Source organism: Poecile atricapillus, chromosome 21 (assembly GCF_030490865.1).
Source record: "Poecile atricapillus isolate bPoeAtr1 chromosome 21, bPoeAtr1.hap1, whole genome shotgun sequence".
Taxonomy (NCBI): Eukaryota; Metazoa; Chordata; class Aves; order Passeriformes; family Paridae; genus Poecile; species Poecile atricapillus.
The window spans coordinates 6,993,900-7,015,637 of record NC_081269.1 but is presented as its reverse complement, the minus strand read 5'-3'; the positions used below and the strand labels follow the sequence as shown (position 1 = coordinate 7,015,637).

At 57.3% G+C, this 21,738-nt stretch overlaps 1 protein-coding gene across 1 annotated transcript; it reads left to right on the top strand.

The window, feature by feature from the left end:
* Nucleotides 1-2,289: 2,289 nt before the first annotated feature.
* Nucleotides 2,290-11,361, top strand: SSC4D (scavenger receptor cysteine rich family member with 4 domains). Its single transcript, XM_058854746.1, has 8 exons — nt 2,290-2,410; nt 6,269-6,599; nt 7,905-8,209; nt 8,925-9,005; nt 9,241-9,318; nt 9,945-10,256; nt 10,527-10,604; nt 11,045-11,361. The coding sequence occupies exons 1-8, from the start codon at nt 2,290-2,292 to the stop codon at nt 11,359-11,361; spliced, it is 1,623 nt and encodes a 540-aa protein (XP_058710729.1).
* The last annotated feature ends 10,377 nt before the right edge of the window (nt 11,362-21,738 follow it).

Below are 21,738 nucleotides of genomic sequence, written 5' to 3'. Positions count from 1 at the left end.
TTATACTGGAGAGAAAATACCAAACAGGTATGTTGATTTATATTTTTTTTTTAGGTTAGGATGGTAATTACAAATAATGATCTGGTGGGGTGGTGGCAGCTGAAAAACTGTGATTTCTCCTGAAGCTGTTTGAATAGTTAAAAAGTGGAAGAAGTGATAAACAGAGAACTGGGGTTCACTCCGGCTGTGGCCAAGGGGTACAAGGGGGACCAAAAGGGATTAAAAGACCTGTGGGGTCCTGTGCCCAGGTGGGAGGAGAGAGTTTTCACCGAGGGCAAAAGGCTGGCTGGGCACAGTGTGTCTGCTGTGATGTGTTATTTGGGGTGAAAGCAGGGACTTTCTGTGCCCCACATTAAAGCCCTGATCCTCCCCTGTGAGTTTTGTGAGTTTTGTACCATCCCTGGTGGTCAGTGCTTGTCCAAGATGGGGGTGGATGGAGGATTTGCTGCTTCCATCGGGTCCATGGTGAAGGGTGGCTTCACAGGACATCTGACAGCTTGAAAATCTTGGTGTGCAGGGACTTCCATAAACCCACACTAAATCATAGAATCATCACAAAATCATAGAATGGTTTGGGTGGGAAGGGACCTTAAAGCTCATCCCATTCTACCTCTGCCATGGGCAGGACATTTTCCACTATCCCAGGTTGCTCCAAGCCCCATCCAGCCTGGCCTTGGACAATTCCAAGGATGGGGCAGCCACAGCTTCTCCAAGTGATGTTAAAAGGGTTTTGCTACAGTGTCATAATGACTAATTATGGCTTAAAACCAGATTTTAATCTGTGGCGATTCTGAAAGAGCCCCAACACCCCTGGGTTTAAGGAAGGGCATTCAGTTTCCAGCTGAACCCTGAGCCTTGGGGTGAGGCTTGCGAAGCAGTTGGAAAAGCACAGACGGAGATGGAAAGTCGGGTTTTCCCTCTTTGGGCTCAGCCGTGGCACAGCACCGCAGTGGTTAATGCCCGCTGCCACCCTGCCAGGGAGCAGGAACGCGCTGGCTCCGGCACAAAAGTGGCCGGCGATGACAACGTCCCTGCGAGCAGGACACGATGCCGGGGTTTGGCCGGGCCAGGGCGGCGGAGGGGCCGTCTGTCAGCCCTGCCCCGCTGCACAGAGGGGAGGGCCCGTGGGACAAAAGGCGACATTATTCGGTGCTTCAGGAGGGATGAATGGAGTATTGAAAGCCACCACCTCAGCGAGTAGATTGGTTTTCAGCCCCCATCAGTGAGCTGTCTGTCCGCTGGTGAGTCTCCTCCAGAGGCTTGGTCAGCAGAGATCAGGGAGATGGAGCGGGGCTGTGTCCCATCCACATTCCTGCACCTCCATCACCTCTTGCTGCTGCACAGAAAACGCTCGGTCCACCATCACCTCTTCCAGCGCAGGCAATGAAACCCAAGCCTTGGTCTGGAGGCTCTGGAGCCCCCCTGAAACCCAACCCATGGTCTGAAGGGGCCTTGGCTGGGTGGACACCAGCACACGGTCCCACTTGGGAGCTCTTCTCATCCCGTGCCTCCACATGGGAAAACCAGGAGCAGCAAAAGGCTGGATGAGGGGTTTCCACGGGAAGGAGGGGTTAGTCACTGGTACAGTGGATTTCAATGACCTTTCCCAAGTTTCTGACCACCGGTGGTTGCCTGAAGAGGCAGCAGTCATTGTGCATCCCTTCAGGAGTTGGCGAGCCCCGTGCGGGCTGGAGGAATTAATTTTAGGGCTCCGCGGAGCTAAGGCTGGCAGCCCGGCTTGGGAGGCGGCGTGCGGGAGCATCCTCACGATGGCACTGCTCCCCCAGCACGCTGCCTCCAGCCCGGCTGCTGCCACCGCGGGGATGTGGGGCTGGGCTCCCAGAGGTGTCCCGGCCAGCGGGACCAGCACCCATCCCCTTCCCGGACAGCCTGAGAGGGAGACAGAGCTGGAAATGCACCCAATCCACCCCTTCGGCAGTGAGCAATGAGGGGGAAATGGAATCTTAAGATATTTAATCTCTTCCTCATTTTTTGCTGACGTTCCCTGTTGCTGAGTTCTATTTTGCAGGTGGGATATGGCCCTTCAGCTTCATCTTGTCACTCAAAAAATAAAAAAAATCTCTTGTTTTCAATGAATCTAGCTGGAATTACTTTTCATGTGTCTCCTGGTCACTGTTCCTGGAAATATTGAGGAGGGACATATTCACAGGTCCTGCATGGCCCTTGGTGACCACAGGCTCTCCTGGCCACCACCACTAACACTGCTGCCTGCATGTTTCAGGGAATTGTCCTCTGGAAATTCACCTGCGGGAGGGCTGACAAGCAGCAATGCCACTCGGTCCCTGCTCGGACACCCGGCACGGCACAAGGAGGTCGGACATCGAGGTGCTGCCCCTCTCCTTGATGCCAGCCACGCTCCTCATCCTCCTCGTCCTCCTCAGCCCCACCGGTGAGCTCCTGCCTGCGACCGTGGGTGGGGTTTTAGGCACCACCATCTCAGATTTGTGGGAAGGTTTTCTCCAGGCGCAGGATTATTGTGGTGTGGGATGGAGGGAGCAAGTTCAGCTCTTATGTCCCACCGTGACCTGGCTGTGACAGCAAGCCCAATGCTCAGGACAGGCAGGGTAATGGGGCAGGCAGCTGCCAGCACTGGTGACAGAGCAGTTCTGGGAAGATGCTGATGGCCAAGGGATGCTCCTGGAGTTGCTCCCCAGGACCTGTGGGACCAGTCCTGCCGAGGAAACGGGTGGAAGGAGCACCCATCCCCTGAGGGCAGCAGTCCAAATTTCTGGCAGGCACTGTCCAGCCAGAATGGAAAGCATTTAAATAGACCTGGGAAAAGCCATTCCCGCTCTGTAACGCGGTCCCACACGAGTGCTCTGGCAGCGCAGCCATCCCAGTGTGACTCTATCCAGGTAATAATTACAGCCAGGCGGTGGGGAACGCATTCCTGCCTCAACAAACCCATGTCAAGGCACAGCCAGCCAGAAAACTGGGAATTCAGCCGTAGTCAGACATCCTAATTGAGTTAAATCGGGTTTTACCTTCCCACCTCCTCAGCTGGTGCTTTCCTTCCCCCTCGGGATGCTGCGGCAGCATCCTGGCCCACACTCCGGGTGTGGGGACCCTGGGGTGGCCCTGGTGGCTCTGTCGCTGTCCCCTGCATCGCCTGGCTCTTCTGGTTCTCGTCATTAATGGGCACAGATTAGCCGCTAACGAGGGGCCATTTGTCCTCCCATTTGGTGGTTTTGTTTAGCAGTGGTGTTTACTCGAGCAGTTTCCCTTTTTCTTTTGGCTTTGTGAAGCTGGATCACAGAAACATGGAGGGTTCTATCTCTTCTCAAAAAAGACAGCTTCCCCCTCGTTCCTCATTATTGTAGACACACCAGGCGTATTCTTTTCAGATCTCCCCTGACTTTGCTGGAGGATGCTCTTAAATGAATATTTCAGAGCTTTGATTTTGACTTAAAGGGAGATGAATATTTATCAATGCCCTTTTCATCCACTGCTTTTTCGGCATTGGAGTGGACTAGGTGTTAAAAATCAATACAAACCAGGATCAAACACTCTTCCTAGAAACCCTTGCGTCTCCCCATTTTTGGTGCAGGTGTGAGCTGAATTATCTCTACCTTGTTGTCCAGCCCACGGGGCTGCTGTATCCTTCCCTGTCCTCTCCTGCAGAGCCTCTCTGCACCTGTGTAATCCCCAATTCTTGCTGGAATCACAGCATCCTTTCCCATGCCTGGTCCAGCTGTGTGGGGCAGGAGCACTGACCACGCTGGAGCTGCTGCTGCTCATCCCAGCATCCCTGCTAAGTCACGGACACAACCAGACAGTTGCCTTATTCTCCTTTCTCTTGGGGCTTCTAGGTCTTTCTTTGACAGCCCTGATTTCTGGCTGACTTAATGGTCTCCCAGGCAACGTCCTAGCAAGGAGAAGGGAGGTGGGTTCATGTGCTCCACTGTCCCCCCAGGCTCACACTGCTTCTCACGGCAGTGACATCCGCCTCCGGAGCGGCTGGGATTGACCTTCCCGTCACTGCTGGTAGGCTGAGCGTGAAGCAGGACAGGGCTGGTCCGAGGCAGTGGGAGGAAAAGAGGCCACGGAGGCACCACGGGTGCTGATCAGCCCCTGGATGCTGGAATTAGCACCGAGGCATCACAGAATCACGGGATGGTTTGGGTTGGAAGCCACCTGAAAGCTCATCTCATTCCGAACTCCCTGCTGTGGGCAGCGACACCTTCTGCTAGGTTTGGAAGGATTTTGGAAGGTGATGCCCTTGGGAGAGGGTTCTGCAGCCAGAGCCTCAAGCCCAGGACACCTCGAATGCCCAGGGAGATCTGTGCTGGGCTCCAGCATCGGACAAGTGTTGTGGAGTGGGATGTCTACGAGGTCAAGCCACCCATCCCCAGTCACTGTCCCCCAGGGCAACATGATCATGTTGTTGTGGCCTTCTGGACAAGCTGGAGCCCTCAATGACCCGTGCTGGCAACATGAGAGGATCCCACATCACTCAGCGCTGGGGCTGAGAGGGATTTTGTGCCCAAATAATGCCCAGACTGTGGGAGGGGGACACACCCTGCAGCCTTCAAGTGCTCACCACCCTCTGTATGAGGTTTGTTCACCCCCTAATGTGGCTGCACCCCATCAGCAGGTGTGTTGGTACTTGCATGTAATTATGGAGCTTTCAAAAAGTGGATTTTGTTGGAGAAATAAAAGAAAAAAAATCAATTAAAATGCACATAATTTAAGGGTGCAGCATCTTCCATCAGGAGATCTCCAGTGGGTTTCTCAAGATGGGCAAGATTGATTTTCCTTGTTCTCATTTCACCACCCAAGTTTTCCATGTGGGTGATGGGGCAGGAGAATCCAGGAACTGCCCCCAGGGCCCACAGCAAAGCAGCAATGGAGCCAGGGATGAACAAAAAGGGTCCCCAAGACCTGGCCCAAGACAAGACTCACGTGGAGTGACTTCTGCTGGGCTTATCAGGGTCACACATGTGTCACTTTGGGCTTCAAGCACAGTCCCACCAGAGTCACAGGCACTCATATGCTGCCTCAGTTTCCCCTCCTGTGAAGCAGATGAAGCTATGCCCTGGGGAAGTGTGTTCATTTTTTCCCCTACAACCACCAGGACTTTGCAGGAAAGGAAAGGGTCCAAAGGCTGCTGGGTCCTGCCAGTCCCCACCACACTCATCCCATCCCATCCCATCCCATCCCATCCCATCCCATCCCATCCCATCCCATCCCATCCCATCCCATCCCATCCCATCCCATCCCATCCCATCCCATCCCATCCCATCCCATCCCATCCCATCCCATCCCATCCCTGCTGCCATCACTCTCCAAGCTGCACCTCCTCCTCTCTGGGCAGAGCTGATCCTTTCTCTTCTCCCTTGCAGGCACCACCTCTGAGCTGGAGATATTGCCATTCCCAGGTGAGATTCTTCTCTTAAAGTTACTTTTCTCCAGGAAGTATTGTAGCTGAAAAATGCATTTTTAGGTAAAAGAAGGGATTTGGAGAAGTTTTAAAAGGAAAGATATTGTTTTGGAACAAAAAGCAGCAAGAAGAAGCTAAACTTCTTTTACAGAAAGGAAATAAAGTTTCTTTATTTTCCCTATTCCACTAATTATCCTGAGAGGAGAATTTTTGGCACCTCCTGCTGAGTCCCTGTCCCTGTGCCATGCATCACACACGTGTAAATAATTCCCTTGGTGTGGTAGACCCCTGACATTTCCACACCTGCTCCCCATCACCAGCAGCTTGAGAGATCATCTCCATCCCACCAGCTCTCATGTGGGACCAGCTCTGGGTGCATTCATTGAGGCCAATAAGAATTTGCTCATTGCATCCTGTCACTTGTCACCTGTTGTATGTCAACATGTGGTGCCACATGTCTGCTTTTCCCTTCTCCCACTGGGCTTTTGCCCATTAGCAGGTGAATGGGAGCATCACAGAGCCACAGAATGCTTTGGCTGGGAAGGGACCTTAAAAACCATTTCATTTCACCCCCTGCCATGGGCAGAGACACCTTCCACTAGAGCAGGCCGTCCAAATCACCATCCAGCCTGACCTTGGTGATGGTGCATCTCATTCCTGGATTGAGATGTGCTGTGTCTCCACAGCCACTGCTGCCAGCAGATGAAGGGGAGCCCACATCCCACCAGCAGGTGGACAGCACCAAGCCAACCACTGCCACGTGCTACAGAGAAGGGGCAGGATTTTATTTAAGGAATAAATTTTATTTATTTTATTTAAGTTTGATGTAGATTTACTCCCCATGGCCCACTGTTCCCATCCTCCCAGAGATCCGTCTCGCCAACGGGCCCAGCCGGTGCCAGGGGCGAGTGGAGATCCTCTACAACGGCTCCTGGGGGACGGTGTGTGACGACGACTGGGACATCGTGGATGCCAACGTGGTGTGTCGCCAGCTGGGCTGTGGCCATGCCATCACCCTGCCAGCTGCCATGACCTTTGGCCAGGGCAGTGGGCCCATCTTCCTGGACAATGTGGACTGCAAGGGCTGGGAGGCAGCCCTGAGCGAGTGCTGGAGCCACGGCTGGGGCATCCACAACTGCTACCACTACGAGGATGTGGCTGTTGTGTGCAATGGTAACGAGGTTGTGTTCCTTGGGGGGCAAGGAGAGCAGGGGGTTCCTGTGGAGTGCAAGACTTGAGGGCTGCAGGGGCCTTGGTGGAGCCCAAGAGTCTTATCTCAGAGCCTGTTCCTCTGACCTGGGTCAGCCAGAAATCCTCTGCAGCCTCCTTTCACCCCTCTCCTCAATCCAGGTCACCTCCCAGCTCCACAGGCCGGTGCTCCATAAGGTGACCAGCCTGTTTTGTGCTCCTTGTCACTCCCAGCTCAGGGACTTTGTGCTCTCTCCAGTATGATCCCTGGGGAAAGAGCACACGCCCACCCACGCTCCTGCCTCTGAGTCAGTTGCTGCCCAACTGCTCTTTCCCCTTTTGACTTGTGTTTCTTTAAATTGCTGAGCTTTTCAGTAGGAGATGTTCCTAAAGGTGAGAAAAGCAGTGGAAAGTGTTTGAACTTGGCAAGTGAAAGTGGAACGGCTCCGTGACGACCCTTGTGTACCCCACACACGTTCCTCCCTCGCTGTGCAAGGTTTGCTCATCAGCCAGGCATCAGTGAGCTGTGAAAATGAGGCTGTGCAGACCTGGAGCAGCTGCTCCGTGAATCCCCACATCCTGCAGAAGCAGGGCTTGGAAAAAGGAGGGATGGAAAGGCAGGGAGGCTGGGTTGGCTGGTAGGTCGTACCAACAGCAACCAGAGAACAGAGGCTGTGGATTGGGTGGGAAACTGAATCATGTCATTGTTGGAGAGGAGAGGTGGAAGGAGTGAAAAAAGAGGTGGGGAGCTGGGTCTGAGGGCAGAAGAGAGGCTGGAGGTGTTGGCAGAGAGCTCTGGGCAGGGCTGTGCAGCTGCAAACCCCTCTGTTTTCAGCTGGGGCTGGTTTGGTGCAGACCCTCCTGGAGCAGTGGGGTGGGGAGGATCTCTCCAGCTTCAAGGTGGAGCAGCAGCAGGTGCCACCTCTGCTTCCCTTTGCAGAGTTCTCACCCACGCAAGTCAGCGAAGGACCGAGCACCAGGACCCTCACGGCCTCGGTACAGGACGGGGAAAGTAAGCTGTCATTGCAGGGGGGACATCCTGCCTGAGGGCAGTGTCCCCTTCTGTCACCTGCTGCCCCTCTTGAAGCCTCCCAACCATCCAGCCTCATCATTGTGCTGGCCATGGCCACACCCTGGCCCAGAGGTTCCCAAGGTTCCCAATTTCCCTAAAGCTTCACCCCTTCCCTGCTCTTTCTCACTCATTTCCTTTGCCATCACGGGCACGGCAGGGGCTGGGCACGGTGGCATCGCTGTGCCACGTGCAGAGACACCACATCCTTCTCACCTCCTGCTGCCACCCTCCAGGTGACGGCAGCATCCGCCTGGTGAGCGGCCCCGACACCTGCCAGGGCCGGGTGGAGATCTTCTACCGCGGGAACTGGGGCACCGTCTGCGATGATGACTGGGGCCTGAGCGACGCCAGCGTGGTCTGCAAGCAGCTGGGCTGTGGGCAAGCCCTGGATTACAAGAGCAATGCCTATTTTGGCTATGGAACAGGACGTATCCTCCTGGACAACGTCAACTGCGACGGCAGTGAGCCCTTCCTGTCTGCCTGCTACAGCCTGGGCTGGGGCATCCATAACTGCGGCCACCACGAGGATGCTGGGGTCATCTGCACAGGTACATCGCCCTCAGGGTGGGGAAAAACCCAGGGACATCCTGTTCTCCAAGCAGAAATGGCCTCAGAGAGAGGCTGAGATGCCCAAGGCTGGGCAGGGACTGGGGTCTGCGCTGTGGGAGCATCCTTGCTCCTTATCCACCCTCATCCTGGTTCTCCGGTGTAGCAAGCCCATGCCAAGAGCCCGGAGCACAGCCGGGGTGGTGATTTGCAGAGGAAATGCATCTGCCATCCTGCCATTTCCCTCTGCCATTTCCCTGCTCTGTTGGCTGGAAAACAAGCTGCCCGCGTCCGGAAGGAGAGAGCGGCTGCCAGGGCCGGGCACAGCGCCAGGCCCAGCCTGCCTCCCCTTCCCCTCCTGAAATGATGTATTCCTGCCATTCTCCACTGATTACTGTTTATAATGTTAATAATCCCCCTGAATTCCCTCATTATCATGGCTAATGACGGGAGCAGTAAGTGCCAGTGCTTTCCCTTTCCCACTATTAATGGACAAAGGGGATGATGTAGGACAAAAGGGACAATTTTTTTTCAGGCTGGTCCTTTCCTTCCTAAACATTCCCCATCCCCTCTGGCACCTCCTCTGGGCACAAAGTCGATGGCACCACCACGCCCAGACCTTGCTCAGCGGGGCAGGGGATAATGAGGCATAAAAGGTAATGAATCCTGAATGATAAACCTCCCAGGTGTCACCTCTGTCCCTCTGTGTCACCGCAGGGCTGGACACATCCACCATCACATCATTCACCACCTCGGTAGCCCTGGCCTCCGAGGAGACGCTCACAGCCACGGCCACAGGTAGGAGTTTGGCAGTCACTCATCTGGGGGGGAAGCTGTGCCCTCTGTGTCCTCTTGTGACCCGGTCTGGCCACCCTGGGGTCCTGCCGTGATGCTCGGGGGGTGACATTGCCCATGGCAGGGTCTTGCCAGGGGGCAGCCAGGGTGCTGGCGGGCACTGGCACCGACTGGAGCAGGGGCAGTGGGTGCTGGATCTGGAGCCCCCAATGCCCACACGTCCCCACGCTTGTCCCAGCAGTGACAGACAGCAGGGACCAGCCCTCCCAGGCCACCGAGGTGGTCACCACCACGCTCCCGACCATGGAGCAGGAAAGTAAGTGTGCAGCTGCTGATGGTCTTGCATGGGGTTCCATGTCCCTGGGGGAGTCACTCCACATCCCCAGGGCTCACCCCATGCCCCCAGGGCTCCTTCCATGTCCCCAAAGGTCACCCCGTGTTCCAAGTGCTCAATCCATGCCCCAGCAATTATCTGCCATCCCCAGGGCTCACACCACGTCCCCGGGGTTTACTCCATGCTCACCTCATGATGCTCAAGGGTTCATCCAGCACCTCCAGGGATTGCTCCATGCTCACAGCGCTCACCCCATGATGCTCAAGGGTTCATCCAGCATCTCCAGGGATTGCTCCATGCTCACAGTGCTCACCCCATGCTGCTTGGGAATCACCCCCGTAGCCAGTGTCACCCCACATCACCAGGACTCACCCTGTGTCCCCAGGGGCTCAGCTGATACGGTCACCCCAAGCTCTCCAGGGGTCACCCCATAACCCAAAGGCTCACCCCACGCCCACAGTGGTTTGCCCCACATCCCCAGGGGGTTGCACCCAACGTGCCCAGGGCTTACCCCAGAACCCGGGGGCTCACCCCACACCCTCGGAGAGTCAGCAGGGGACACCGGACGCCCTGTGGAGCCCCGGTCCCCCCGGCGTCGTGCCACGCAGGTGGCGGCTTGCGGCTGGCGAACGGGAACGGGAGCTGCCGCGGGCGGGTGGAGGTGCGGCACCGCGGCACGTGGGGCACCGTCTGCGACGACGACTGGGACTTCCCCGACGCCCAGGTGGTTTGCCGGCAGCTGGGCTGCGGCACCGCCCTCGCCGCCACCGTGCTCGGCTCCTTCGGCTACGGCAGCGGGCCGGTGCTGCTGGATAACGTGGGCTGCGGCGGCGGCGAGGCGCGCCTGGCCGACTGCTTCCACCTGGGCTGGGGACAGCACAACTGCGGCCACCACGAGGACGCCGGGGTCATCTGCCGAGGTGAGAGAGGGGCGGCTGCAGGTGTCCGGTGAAGCCCAGCTCGGTGGGAAAGTCAATGGGAGAATGGGTGTGAGGAGGATCTCGGCCACGCTCAGGCTGGCTGTGGGAAATGGGGTGTCCCGAGTGGGGTTGTGGGTGAAGAATGAAATCCACAGGTTTCTCCTGCACATGGGGGACAGACATCCACAGCCATCCCACACCACTGCCGGGGGGCTCTGACCCCACCCTGTCCCTTGGGTCACTTTTCCCACCTCTCCTCTACTCCACCAGGTGCTGATGACACTGAAGACCATTTCCAAGAAGCCACTGCTACAACCACCACCTTGGCCCTGACTCGTCCCAAGGAGGGTAGGTGCTGGGGTGTCACTTGGGGACACAGTGCCAGCCCTGGGGATGCTCTATGACACAGGGTAGAAAAAGAAATGGCTCAGAGGCACAAAATCTGGCGGTCCATGGGAGGGGGGGAAAAAACTGATGACATTCTTAAGCCATGGCATCTCCTGGTGCCCCCAGGGCTGGTTCAGACAGAAGTGATGGACCTCAGGGTGGGCAGAGGAGGTGATGGACCAAAGGGGAAGAGCTGGGAACAGAGGTGCTTGTCTGTTCCTCCAACTTAACATCCACACGATGCTCTGAGGGTCACCCCCAGCCCTGGCAGGTGGTCACCCCCCTGCTCCTGGCTGTGCAAGGGCAGTGGGGCAGCTCTGGGCTGAACCCAGGGCAGGCAGGGAGAGCAGGACACAGTGCTGGGCACGGGCAGGGGCTGTTTCACCCCATCCCATCCACAGGGTCCCTGCGGCTGGTGAACGGCAGCCACCGCTGCGAGGGGCGCGTGGAGATGTTCTACCTGTCCCAGTGGGGCACGGTGTGCGACGACGCCTGGGACCTGCGGGACGCCAGGGTGGTGTGCAGGCAGCTGGGCTGTGGCCACGCCGTGGCAGCCTGGGGGGAGGCACGCTACGGCCAAGGCACCGGCTACATCTTCCTCGACAACCTCAAGTGCAAAGGCCACGAGCCCTCACTGCTGCGCTGCTCCCACATCCGCTGGGACGTGCACAACTGCGACCACTCCGAGGATGCCGGTGCTGTCTGTGACATCCTATGACCCTCCCGCAGGTAAGGGGGGACAGGGATGCTGCTGGGAGCTGGTGGCAATGCCACAGAGAGGGGCTGAACCCTTGGTGCTGCTCTGGACACACTCCCTGTGTTGGCCTCGTGCATGTTTGGGCTCTGAGGATGGGAGGATTTGGGTGAGGACTGGGTTCTCCTCAGCTCCTGAAGTAGTGGGTGAAACTTCCCCCCTTCCACACCCCAGACTGCCCCTTGGAAAAACAAAACTGCTTCTGGTGTGAAATCTGGCTGGTTTCAGCCTTTTTTTTTTAAAGAGATGAGGAGAGAAAAATGGATTTTCTCCTGTGAAAATGATGTTAAATTATACTGAGAAAATGTAAAAAGGAGGCTGAAATCACACCAGGATGCTCCAGTGGCACTGCAGTGAGCTACTGTTGTTCTGCAATTTGCTTTTCAAGCCCTCCAGCAATCCCAATACCACCTTTTTCTTCCCATTTTGGCACCAGAAATACCAATTCCTCCCCCATTACCATGCAGCAAAAATGCAGGCGTTGGATCTCACGCCATCTGCAATCCTTGCGCCCATTTCACCTGCTCCTTCTGCAAACACTGTGGGGTTTAGGAGAGCTCAGATGAGATTTCTCTTCCTGGGGTGCTTCAGCACAGCCAGTCCATGCCCAAAAAGCCTCCTGGGGGGTGGGAAAGGATGGGCTCCCTGCAGTGCCCCCATCCTTCTCCATCCTGTGCCATACAGACGTGCTGGTTTTGTCTGCTCTGTCCCAAAAGCTCCATGCTCCGAGGTGCCCAGGGCAGGCAGGGAGCTGGCAGGCAGGATACAAACAGATGGAAAACCATAGGGAAGACCCCAAATCCCTTCCCAGAGCAAGGAAAGGGACCCAGGAGCCTGCTCCTTCCCCAGTGCCATGCCTTTGGGGTATAAAGGTTGTTTTCTTCCCAGCTCAGGTGGAAAGACCCAGCCTGCAGCACCAGTCACCTTCACCACCAAGTGTTTGATTCCTACTGGAACACTGGGAAAATGATCTCCGTGTTTTCATGGATGGGGTTCAAGGGTGGGGAAGGGCTCCTGCAGTGGCACAAAACTCACTCCTCTGTGCAATTCTTTTGTTGATAAGAGACTGTGCATATTCCTGGGTTGGGTTTTTTTTGGTTATCACTTTTTTTTTCTTATATGTGTTTGGGTTTGTTTTTGTGAATACATAAAAGCCCTTTGAAAGTGCTCTGAGAACTGATTTGTTTTCCTGTCATCCCCTCAAAGCCCTCAGTAAAAGCAAATGCCTGGAGAAGAGGGGATGCCCCAAACCTGGAGGAAAGATCTCAGTTCTTGCCAAAAATTGGCCCAAATCCCTGGCTGACCCTCAAGAAATCTTTAATTCTCAACCAGCTGAGAGCTCAGCTTGGACCTTTCCCCACCCCAGCTCTGGGGGTACAAGCCTGATGCCCTTCAGGCTCAGAGGCTGAGGTTGGCTCAAGCTTTGGGTTTGTTCCAGTGGGATTTGGCAGTCACCTGAGCTGTGGGGTGGCCCTGGCCCCATGCTCAGGCTCCTGTTGGCTGCTTCTCTTCCACTGCCCATGGACAGAGCTTTCCCAGCGCTTGGATCCCAGTCCAGCTTTCCCTCAGTGGGGAAACTGAGGCATGGAAGCATCTTCCAGTCAGGCTGTGGCAGCACAGCTGGACAAGGGCTTGCTGGTGCCCTGGGAGAGGGCAGGGAGGGGGTGTGTGAGCAAAATCCTCCTTTCCCTGTGCTCCCAGGCCCTGCACGCTCCACTGCCCCCTCACTTCCCGTCTCACCTCCTGCCTCAAGGACAGCTGGGCAATGCCTGGGTTCTGCTGGGAGCAGGAGTGTGACAGAGCTGTCCCCAGCAGCTCCCAGGCCATCCCCACAGCCCACACCAGCTGTGGATGGGTCAGAGGGTGCTGTGGGCTCCTCCAGCTTTGCCGTCCCCTCCCTGTGGCTGTAAGAGATGGGAGTGGAGCTGGTGGCCAGGAGCTGCTCTGGAAGCTGCAGCCTCTTGGGGAGTCACAGGGAGGAAGATAAAGGCTGGATGGGTTTTCCCTGTTTTTCTCAGGGATTATGCCTTGACCTGGCAAAGCTGGGCTGGTTTTTGGTGTTACACCACTTCCTGCTCCTCTTGCCTTTGAGCTGGGGAGAGCAGACCCTGGTATCCTGCAGTTTCTCCCTTTCACAGCCTACAAACCGGCAAGCAAAGGGTTTCCAGCCAGGAAAGGCAGCAGCTGCCTCCCTTGTCTTCCAGACTTTTCTCCTACAGCCAGCTTGGGATGGGCTGGGATCCACAGGGATCCCCCCAGACACTCCACAGCCAAGCTGGGCTCATCTCCTGTTCCTCTGGGAGCAGGGAGCGGCAGGCAGGCTGGGAGCAGGGTACCAGCGAGGGGAAGCCCCGGGGCAAGAACAGGGGGATGGAACTGCTGGCTCTGCAGCAGGATGGCAGCACAAGGAATGCTCTGGAGCAGGATGGCAGCACAGGGGATGCTCTGCAGCAGGATGGCAGCACAAGGAATGCTCTGGAGCAGGGTAGCAGCACAAGGAATGCTCTGCAGCAGGATGGCAGCACAGAGGATGCTCTGGAGCAGGATAGCAGCACAGGGAATGCTCTGCAAGCAGGGTAGCAGCACAGAGGATGCTCTGGAGCAGGGTAGCAGCACAAAGGATGCTCTAGAGCAGGGTAGCAGCACAGGGAATGCTCTGCAGCAGGATGGCAGCAGGATGGCAGAGGATCCTCTGCAGAGGATGCTCTGCAGCAGGGTAGAAGCACAGGGAATGCTCTGGAGCAGGGTAGCAGCACAAGGAATGCTCTGGAGCTCTGTAGCAGCACAGAGGATGCTCTGGAGCAGGGTAGCAGCACAGAGGATGCTCTGGAGCAGGGTAGCAGCGTGGGGGGTGCCAAGGGTGCGAGAGCATCCCACCACGGGACCACAGCCAGGCTGCAGCGGCTGCGTGGGAGCCGGGAGAAGCCGAGTTCCTGCCCAGCTCCCATCCTCCTGCCGACGTCAGCTGTTTCCCGGCGCCCAGAGCAGCTGCAGCTCCACACCGGTCGATGTCATCGATTAGTTCCTCTCCCCATCCCTGGAGAGGGGATGGTGTGGGGGGTAGCAGGGAGGAGAGAATAAATATTTCAGCAGGTCCAGGCAAAAGCTGGGGTTATTTTGAGGCTGGGATTTATGGGCTATTAGGAATAAGGAATGAGTCTGTGCTGGGGAGAAGAGACCCATTAATCCAGGCTGAAGGAGCACAAATGAGCAAGGGGAAATGGAGGAGGCTTTAATTATTTTGCCACGTTCTAGAATAATAAGCTGGCCTCTGGCTGGGCGCTGGTGTGGGGCTCAGGAACTCTGCTGCCCGGGAACTGGGGCAGGTGAGGGGACACTCACGATTAAATCCTCCCCCAGTTGTGGTGCGAGGGATGGGCAATCCATTCTGGGACCAGTATGAGACCAGTACAAGCAGTGCTTCTGGCTGGGACGTGCTGGAGGATGCCCTGCTCGTGGGGGGGAGGCTGCAGACTGCAGGGACAGCAGGAGGGGCCCGTGGGCCAGTGCCCGGTCCCAGGGGTGCCCTTCCCGGGCTGGGCCAGCCCTGCCACCGCCGTGCCCCGTTAAGGCAATCCCGCCTGTGCCTGTAACCGGAGGAGCTGGGCGCTATCCGGTGCAGGGTGAGTCAGTGCCGGAGGCAGCCCTGGGCCGGGAGCATCCCTGGCTCTGCTGCTCCCAGCACCACCTGGGTGACCTTGGCCTCCCCAGCTCACTGCGTCCTCCCCTGCCCTCCTTGCTGCCTCTGCATCCTCCGACGTGACTCAGTTTCCCTGGCTCACCCCTTGACACCCTCGGGGAGCTGCAGGGGCCCGGCTGCCCTGGCTGGAGGGGCATTCCTCACCCCGTGGGGGCACCGAGATTTGCCTCTCCCCGGGACAGCCGGCCCCCAGAGGTGCTGGGGATGCGGACACCCACCCACGTGGCAGGGATGCAGGGCAGGGACAGCCCCGGACCACCTCCTCCTGCGATGGGATGAGAGAGGACCTGCACTCCCTGCGGCATCCCCGCGGGCACCGCAAGCCCCGCTCCCTTGCGAGCGTGGCCCCGGGTGCCAAGGTCACCAAGGAGCCTCTCGCCACACCCCAGCGCCAGCAGCTTCCTCCTTCCCCGCTCCTTCCCCGCTCCTTCCCCGCTCCTTCCCCGCTCCTTCCCCGCTCCTTCCCCGCTCCTGCCGCCGCGGCTCCCGCTGACGTCACCCGCCGGAGCCAGCAGCTATTTTGGGAATTGCAAAGTCACTGGCGCAATTAGGCGGCTGGCGAAGGCAGCGGGGGGACCGCGGGGACGGCTGCTCCCCACGCTGCGCCGAGCCCTGCCCGGGGCTGCGCGGCCACGGCCCGGCACCGCCAGCTCCGCTGCTCCTGCAGGCTCCCTCCGCCTGGACCAACGGGCACGGCTGCAAATCCTCCCATCCATCATTTCCTTCTCTCTACCTTCTTTTTTTTTTTTTTTTTTTTTTTTAATTTTTTTAATATTTAATTTGCTGTCGCTCCCCTGGCAGGAGCCTCCCCACGTGGGCTGCTGAGCGCCGGCGAAAGCCAACTCGCTGCCGCCGCTCGCCTTTGGGGAGAGGCAGGAGAGGGATTGTCTGCCAGCAGCGCTTCCCAGGGCGATGCCGCGGCCCAGGGGCTGCCCTGCGGCTGGGAGCGGGGTCTGGCTATTCCCGGGTGCTCTGCTGCCGGCCTGGTGCTTGGTTTAATCCCGTCTGCATCCTCCTGGCCGCAGGCACCGCGGTGCCCCAGCTGCACGCTCTGCTGGCCCCATGGCAGCCATGGGGGTGTGGATGGGTTGCTGTGACAGTGGAGGACACCTGTCCCCAAGCCACAGCACGAGAGGGTGGCGATGTGCCATGCAGTGTCCTTGAGCCTGGGGATGTGGGGACAGGCAGAGGGGACAGCTGGGGTTCTCGGTCCCCCTGCCCAGCGCTGTTCTCTGCCCACCTTCCTCGCCTCCCGGTAACCTCCAGGTCATGGCTAGAGGGGATGTGCACAGAAATGTTGGGATAAGCCGATCCTGGCAGACTCCAAACACCCCAAAAGTGAGGCTCAAAAAACCCTTTAAAAAATCTCCAGACTTTTCTATGTGACCTGACATCACTTTCAGTCCCATCCCCCAGGTAAAAAAACCCCAAATCCTTTCTCCCAATGCCTGGAGAGGTGCCATAGCAGGAGCTGATGCTCAGCTCCCCTGATCCCACATGGGGCTTTGGGCGGGAAGGGCCGAATCCAGACGGATCCATGGGCAGAGCAGAGGTGATGGGAGCCTGCAGACTGACCCCCACCCTGCTCCCCATCGCTCGGAGCCTCGATTTACCCCTGGAGGAGGGGTTCCTGCCTGTGCTGGGGCTGGTGGTCCTGGGGTGGGGACAGGCAGCGATGAGCGGGGTGGCTCTGGGGTGCCAGGGGCTGTGGGAGGGCAGGGGGAAGGTGAGGAGCGTGGTTTCCCCCCGGGCTGGGGGAAGAGGCTGAGGCGGTGGGGCTGGGAACGCTGAGGCTGTGCTGAGTCACGCTGCAGAGCCTGCGAGCAGGACTGCAGCAAGCGGCTCGCTGTGACAGCCTTGTCCCTCCGCCTCCGGCTCCTCGCCTCCTCCTGGGGGCCAGGATGATGATGGGGGTTGATGTCCAGGTTGGGGGGGTCCCGCTGCTCCCCTGGTCATGGCTGTGTCGAAGTTCCCAACCCTGCTTGCCCCTCCCCAGCCCCCTGCCCTTCAATAGGGATGGGGCTGCTCTAGGATGGGGGTCCTGGTGTTCCTGGGCAGGGAGAGGGGGGGACTGAGCTGCCCTTGGGGGATGAGTGTCCCCAGTGCAGGATCCCTGGGTAGCTGTGCCATGGGGGACAGCAGGGCCGGGGGGTCACTCGCTGCCAGCACAGGCACCAAAGGGCACTGAGCAGCCACTGGAACACGGGGCAGCTTTCCCCTGGCATGGGTGGAGTGGGGCGGTGGGTGGGCAGAGATCCCCCCAACTCTGACTCGATGCCACCAACCCAGGACACAGAGCTGAGCATCCACCCCTGCTGCTGAGCTACTGCACAGGAGAAAGGCTGAGGCAGATCCCTGCTGCAGAGGGAAACTGAGGTACGGGCTGTGCCCCGAGTATTAGCCCCAGATGCTGCCACCTCTCAGGCTCAGAGTCCAGGGCAGCCCTGTCCCCACAGGACATTGGTGACCACCTTGCCTGGTGCTGCCTACCAGCCCCTCGGAGCTCAGAGCTGCTTCTGGAGGGACCGAGACAGGCAGGGCTTTTTTTAGGTGCTCCGTAAGTGCCGTCTGGGCGGTATTTATATCGGCTCCTTAAATAAGAGCTGCCATCTGAGCCTGACGAGCCTGCTTAATTATTAATGCCCCGCAGGGAAGCAGCATGCCTGCCTGGTTCCTGCCCACCTTCCCGCTGGGATCCTGCATCCCAGGTCCCCCCCGGCTCCCCACCAGCACCCAGGGCGAGTTGTGACACCCGGACATCCCAGAGCACCCTGGCTTCACACAGGAATATGTCTGATGGGGAGCATCTCCCCGAGGGCAGGGAAGAAGGCTGAGAGGGGATTTTCCAAGAGGAGAGTGCCATGGCATGGGTATTGCTGCAGTTCTTAGTGGGTTTTGGGAGTAGGGAAGAGTGGGAGGCACGGGGTGATGCTCTCCCATCCCACCTCCGTAGCTTGAGGTGGTTCCAGGGAAAAATCATTCCTGGAAGCCCCGAGGGGTAGGGGCAGCCCTGCTTCCAGACAGAGCTTATGCTAAACAGCACGGGAGGGCAGCTGCTGCAGCAGAATTAATTTGGGCTTGGAAAGTGCTTTGAAAGGCTGAGATGAAAGGCCAGGCTGGGTACAAAGCGCTGCAGCTCCACAGACAGGGGGAAGGAAACTCCCAGCAAAGCACCCCCAGTCTGTCATCAGCCCCACCAGCCATGGCCCCTCCTGCCCCAGGTGAGGCAGCCTCTGGCTCTGGGATGTTTTGGGGAGGGTTGGTGAACCCCTGAGCTCACTTTGAAGCTTGTGGGGACCCACATCAGTTGGATGTGACCCTCCCAGCTCTGGTTCGTGTCAGGGTGGAGGGGCCAAGGGTGCACCCTGGGGGGCTGGGGAGGGGCAGGGGAAGGGGGGACAGCCCCTGGGATGTGTCCCTTGCTGTGTCACACAGCCAGGCTCAGGGCAGCACGGTGGGAAAGGGGCCAGTGTGTGCCACAGCATTGGGGTGGTGGGGACAGGCAGCTTGGCCTGGTAAGGGGTCAGGCAGGGAGGACATGAGGGCACCACTGTCCTGCAACCTCAGGGAAGGGGACACTGAAGCCAAAGGTTTCCTCAGCTCATTTTTCCACCAACATACCTGCAAGAGTCACAAAAGTGCTCCCCTGGGCAGGCAGCTCCTTCCTCAGGGCAATCCAAGCAGCAGCTGCCTGGGGAGTGGGACTTGGGGTGAGCACCCAGCCAGGGAGCCCTGGGGCAGCATCCCAGGCGTCGGACCCGTCCCAGCCCACACACCAGCCCTGGGAAATGCCACCCTGCAGCCCCTGGTCTTCACAGCTTTGCCACCCAGCAGCTGAAGACACCAAGCAGTGGGGTCAGTGTTGCTGTGAGGTGTGGCAGGTGTGCTGGTGTACCTGTGGTGACAATCCCTGGTGTGGGGACAGGCTGGGACACCTGCACCACACATCTCCCATGCTGGGCATCCCCTTCCCTGGGCATCTCCCTGGCTCCAAACAAGCAGACATGGAGGGAAAAGGCACAAGGGGAGGGGCACATGACGGTCACTCTCGCACAGGAAGAGAGGGGTGAGGATTTCTGGATCCATTTTCAGAGCAGTCAGCAGCTCACCCAAGCAAACCTCCAAGTCACGGAGAATTTCCTGCCTTCCCTCATGGTGTCACAAGGCATTGACAAGACGTAGCAGGGAAGGCAAGAAAATGCAAAGAGAAAGACTCTTCTTCCAGGCCACAGGAATTAACAAAGTGGCACATGTGAACGCAGAGAAGTATTTTTAATCCCGCAGACAGAATTGAGGTTATTAGGTTTTTCTGGGACATCTGCAGAACAGACCCACATCCTCTGGGTCATTGTGATTTCCCAACACAGCAGCTGCCCCAGCCTCTCACTGAGGGGTGTCTGCAGGCACCAGAGGTGGGAAAAGGTGATTTAGTGATGTCCAGCGAGGTAACACCTTCAGCTGCCTGTGCTGCCCACCAGAACCTTCTAACTTGGACCATTCACTGCCAAACCTTCACCCCACTGCTGTGGGCTGTGCCACAGAGGAATTAGGTGTTGTGAGGGTGTTGATTTATGCATCAGAGCTCAAAAAGGGGGCTGGATTCACTGCAGATAAATATTACAGCCAGATTGCTACTCTGAAGAATTTACAGCATCATGAATATCCTGTTCTGACCTGTGATGGGGAAGGAAATCATCTGCGTTGGGAAATGTATTTATGGCTCCGGTGCTCTGACAAAAATAAATCAGTATTTGCTCGTTTTGGGGCAAAAACAGGGTCACTGTAAATCGGCAGAGCTGGGCTGGCTGAGAACGTGCCAGGTTTATGAAAAATACTAGATAAGAATCCAAAGGTTTGTATGGAGAGGCAACAGTTTTTATTAGGACTGTTGATATATTTGGAGAAATCAGGGGATCTTCCAGGTGCAAAAGTACTTCTTCAGGTCTGGGCTTGTGTTCAATATTGTCCATGAGAACCCAGGAATTGTACTCAAGGGATAATATTATTTATTTTCCAAGTTAGAGGATGCATATATCCAGCCCAAATGCCGTAGGATCACTCAAAAGGGGATGAGCAGGGATTCTGCTCTCATTCATTCACAGGTCTGAGCGTGCTTGGCTTGGGTGATGTCCCACAGATACCTCCAGATTATTGACAAAACATGGCAGCAATAAATGAACTTGGGAACAAAACTCCTTTAATATTCTCTTGCATTCTGCACTTTTTTACTCAAACCCTCTCCCAAAACTGGTGCTAGGGTGAAAACAACCCCGAGGCCCGCTGTGGAGCTCTCCAGAGATGACGGCGAGCCCCCTCGGGAGGATGAATGAGCCTTTCTCAGGGAAGAGGAATAAACTGCCCTTGTCTGTGGGATCTCTCCTCGGGATGGCCACGGCAGTAAACAAAGGCTGGGCACAAAGGCTGTTCTCACTCTGGAGCCACGTGCGCTGCAGGGTGTGAGGCCGAGGGTGCCAGCGAGGAGACAGCATCTGATTTTTGTAGAGGAAACTGAGAGGATCCGGGCGTGTTTCTGGTTCTGTTTATCAGAGGGGGAGATTTCTTCTGCTCTCGGAAGCTGTAAACAAAGGGGGATTTTGTGCTACACAAACCCAGGCGATGCCATTCTCTGTTATTTGCAGAGCAGTGCTAAACCCACAATAAAGACGGAGATCTTGCCCCAAAAGGGCGTTGCTCAACACCACCAGCACTCCCAAACCAGTTTGTCACCACCAACATGGGTGAGAGCATGGCCATGGGCTCTGGACAGCCACAGCATTGCCCTGAGGACACTGGCGTGTGCCAGTGCCACCCAGGGCTCCTGTGAGGTTTCAGAAGGAAACCACAGGGCACAGGGACTGGATGGCTGAGTCCTCTGAGATCATCCCCACCCATCCCAAAGCACCTGTGCCAGGACGGTGGCTTTGGGAAGGGCCAGGGACATGTGGCACAGTGCTCATCTGTGCATCAGCACTGCCTGGCTCTCTCCATCTAGGATAAAGTGCTTCCATTGGGATCAGTCAGTTTATCAGACCCCTTTTCTTTCTCCCAGTGCCACAGCATCCTCTCAATACCGCTTTATCCAGAGGCTCTTTAGGAAAACCGGATCCATTAAACGCTTTCATTTCTCACAGTGCCGTAGCCTCCTCTCAGTGTCACTTTACCCATAGATTTTTTAGGAAAGCAGGATGTCTTATGACTCCCAGTGTCTCTCCCCATGTAGCAGAGCCCCACATGACTGGAGCAGACATGTTTTTATCCCATGGGTTATCCAAGGTGGCTGTCATTACCCATTCTCCAGCGCTGATCTCCAGTGGGAACGCTCTCCCCTGTGGATCAGAACCCCGGCCATGGTGGGAAAAAGGGGTCAGGGGAAAGCAGGGGGCAGGGGTTCACCCCAGGATGTGTCACCACAACCCGGCCCAGCACTGCCACGGTGTCAGAGACCCCAGGCAGGGTGTCCACGGGGGGATGGCAGATGGGCCAGGATGGCAGCAGGGCTGGGTTTTGGGTGGGATCTGGCTGTGAGAGGGCCTGGGCTGTGCCGGGTTTGGGCGGTGGGTGGGCTCAGGCTGTGAGCAGGATGTGAGTGGGCCAGGGCCATGAGTGGGACCACGCTGTGTGTGTGCCCAGGCTCTGAGACC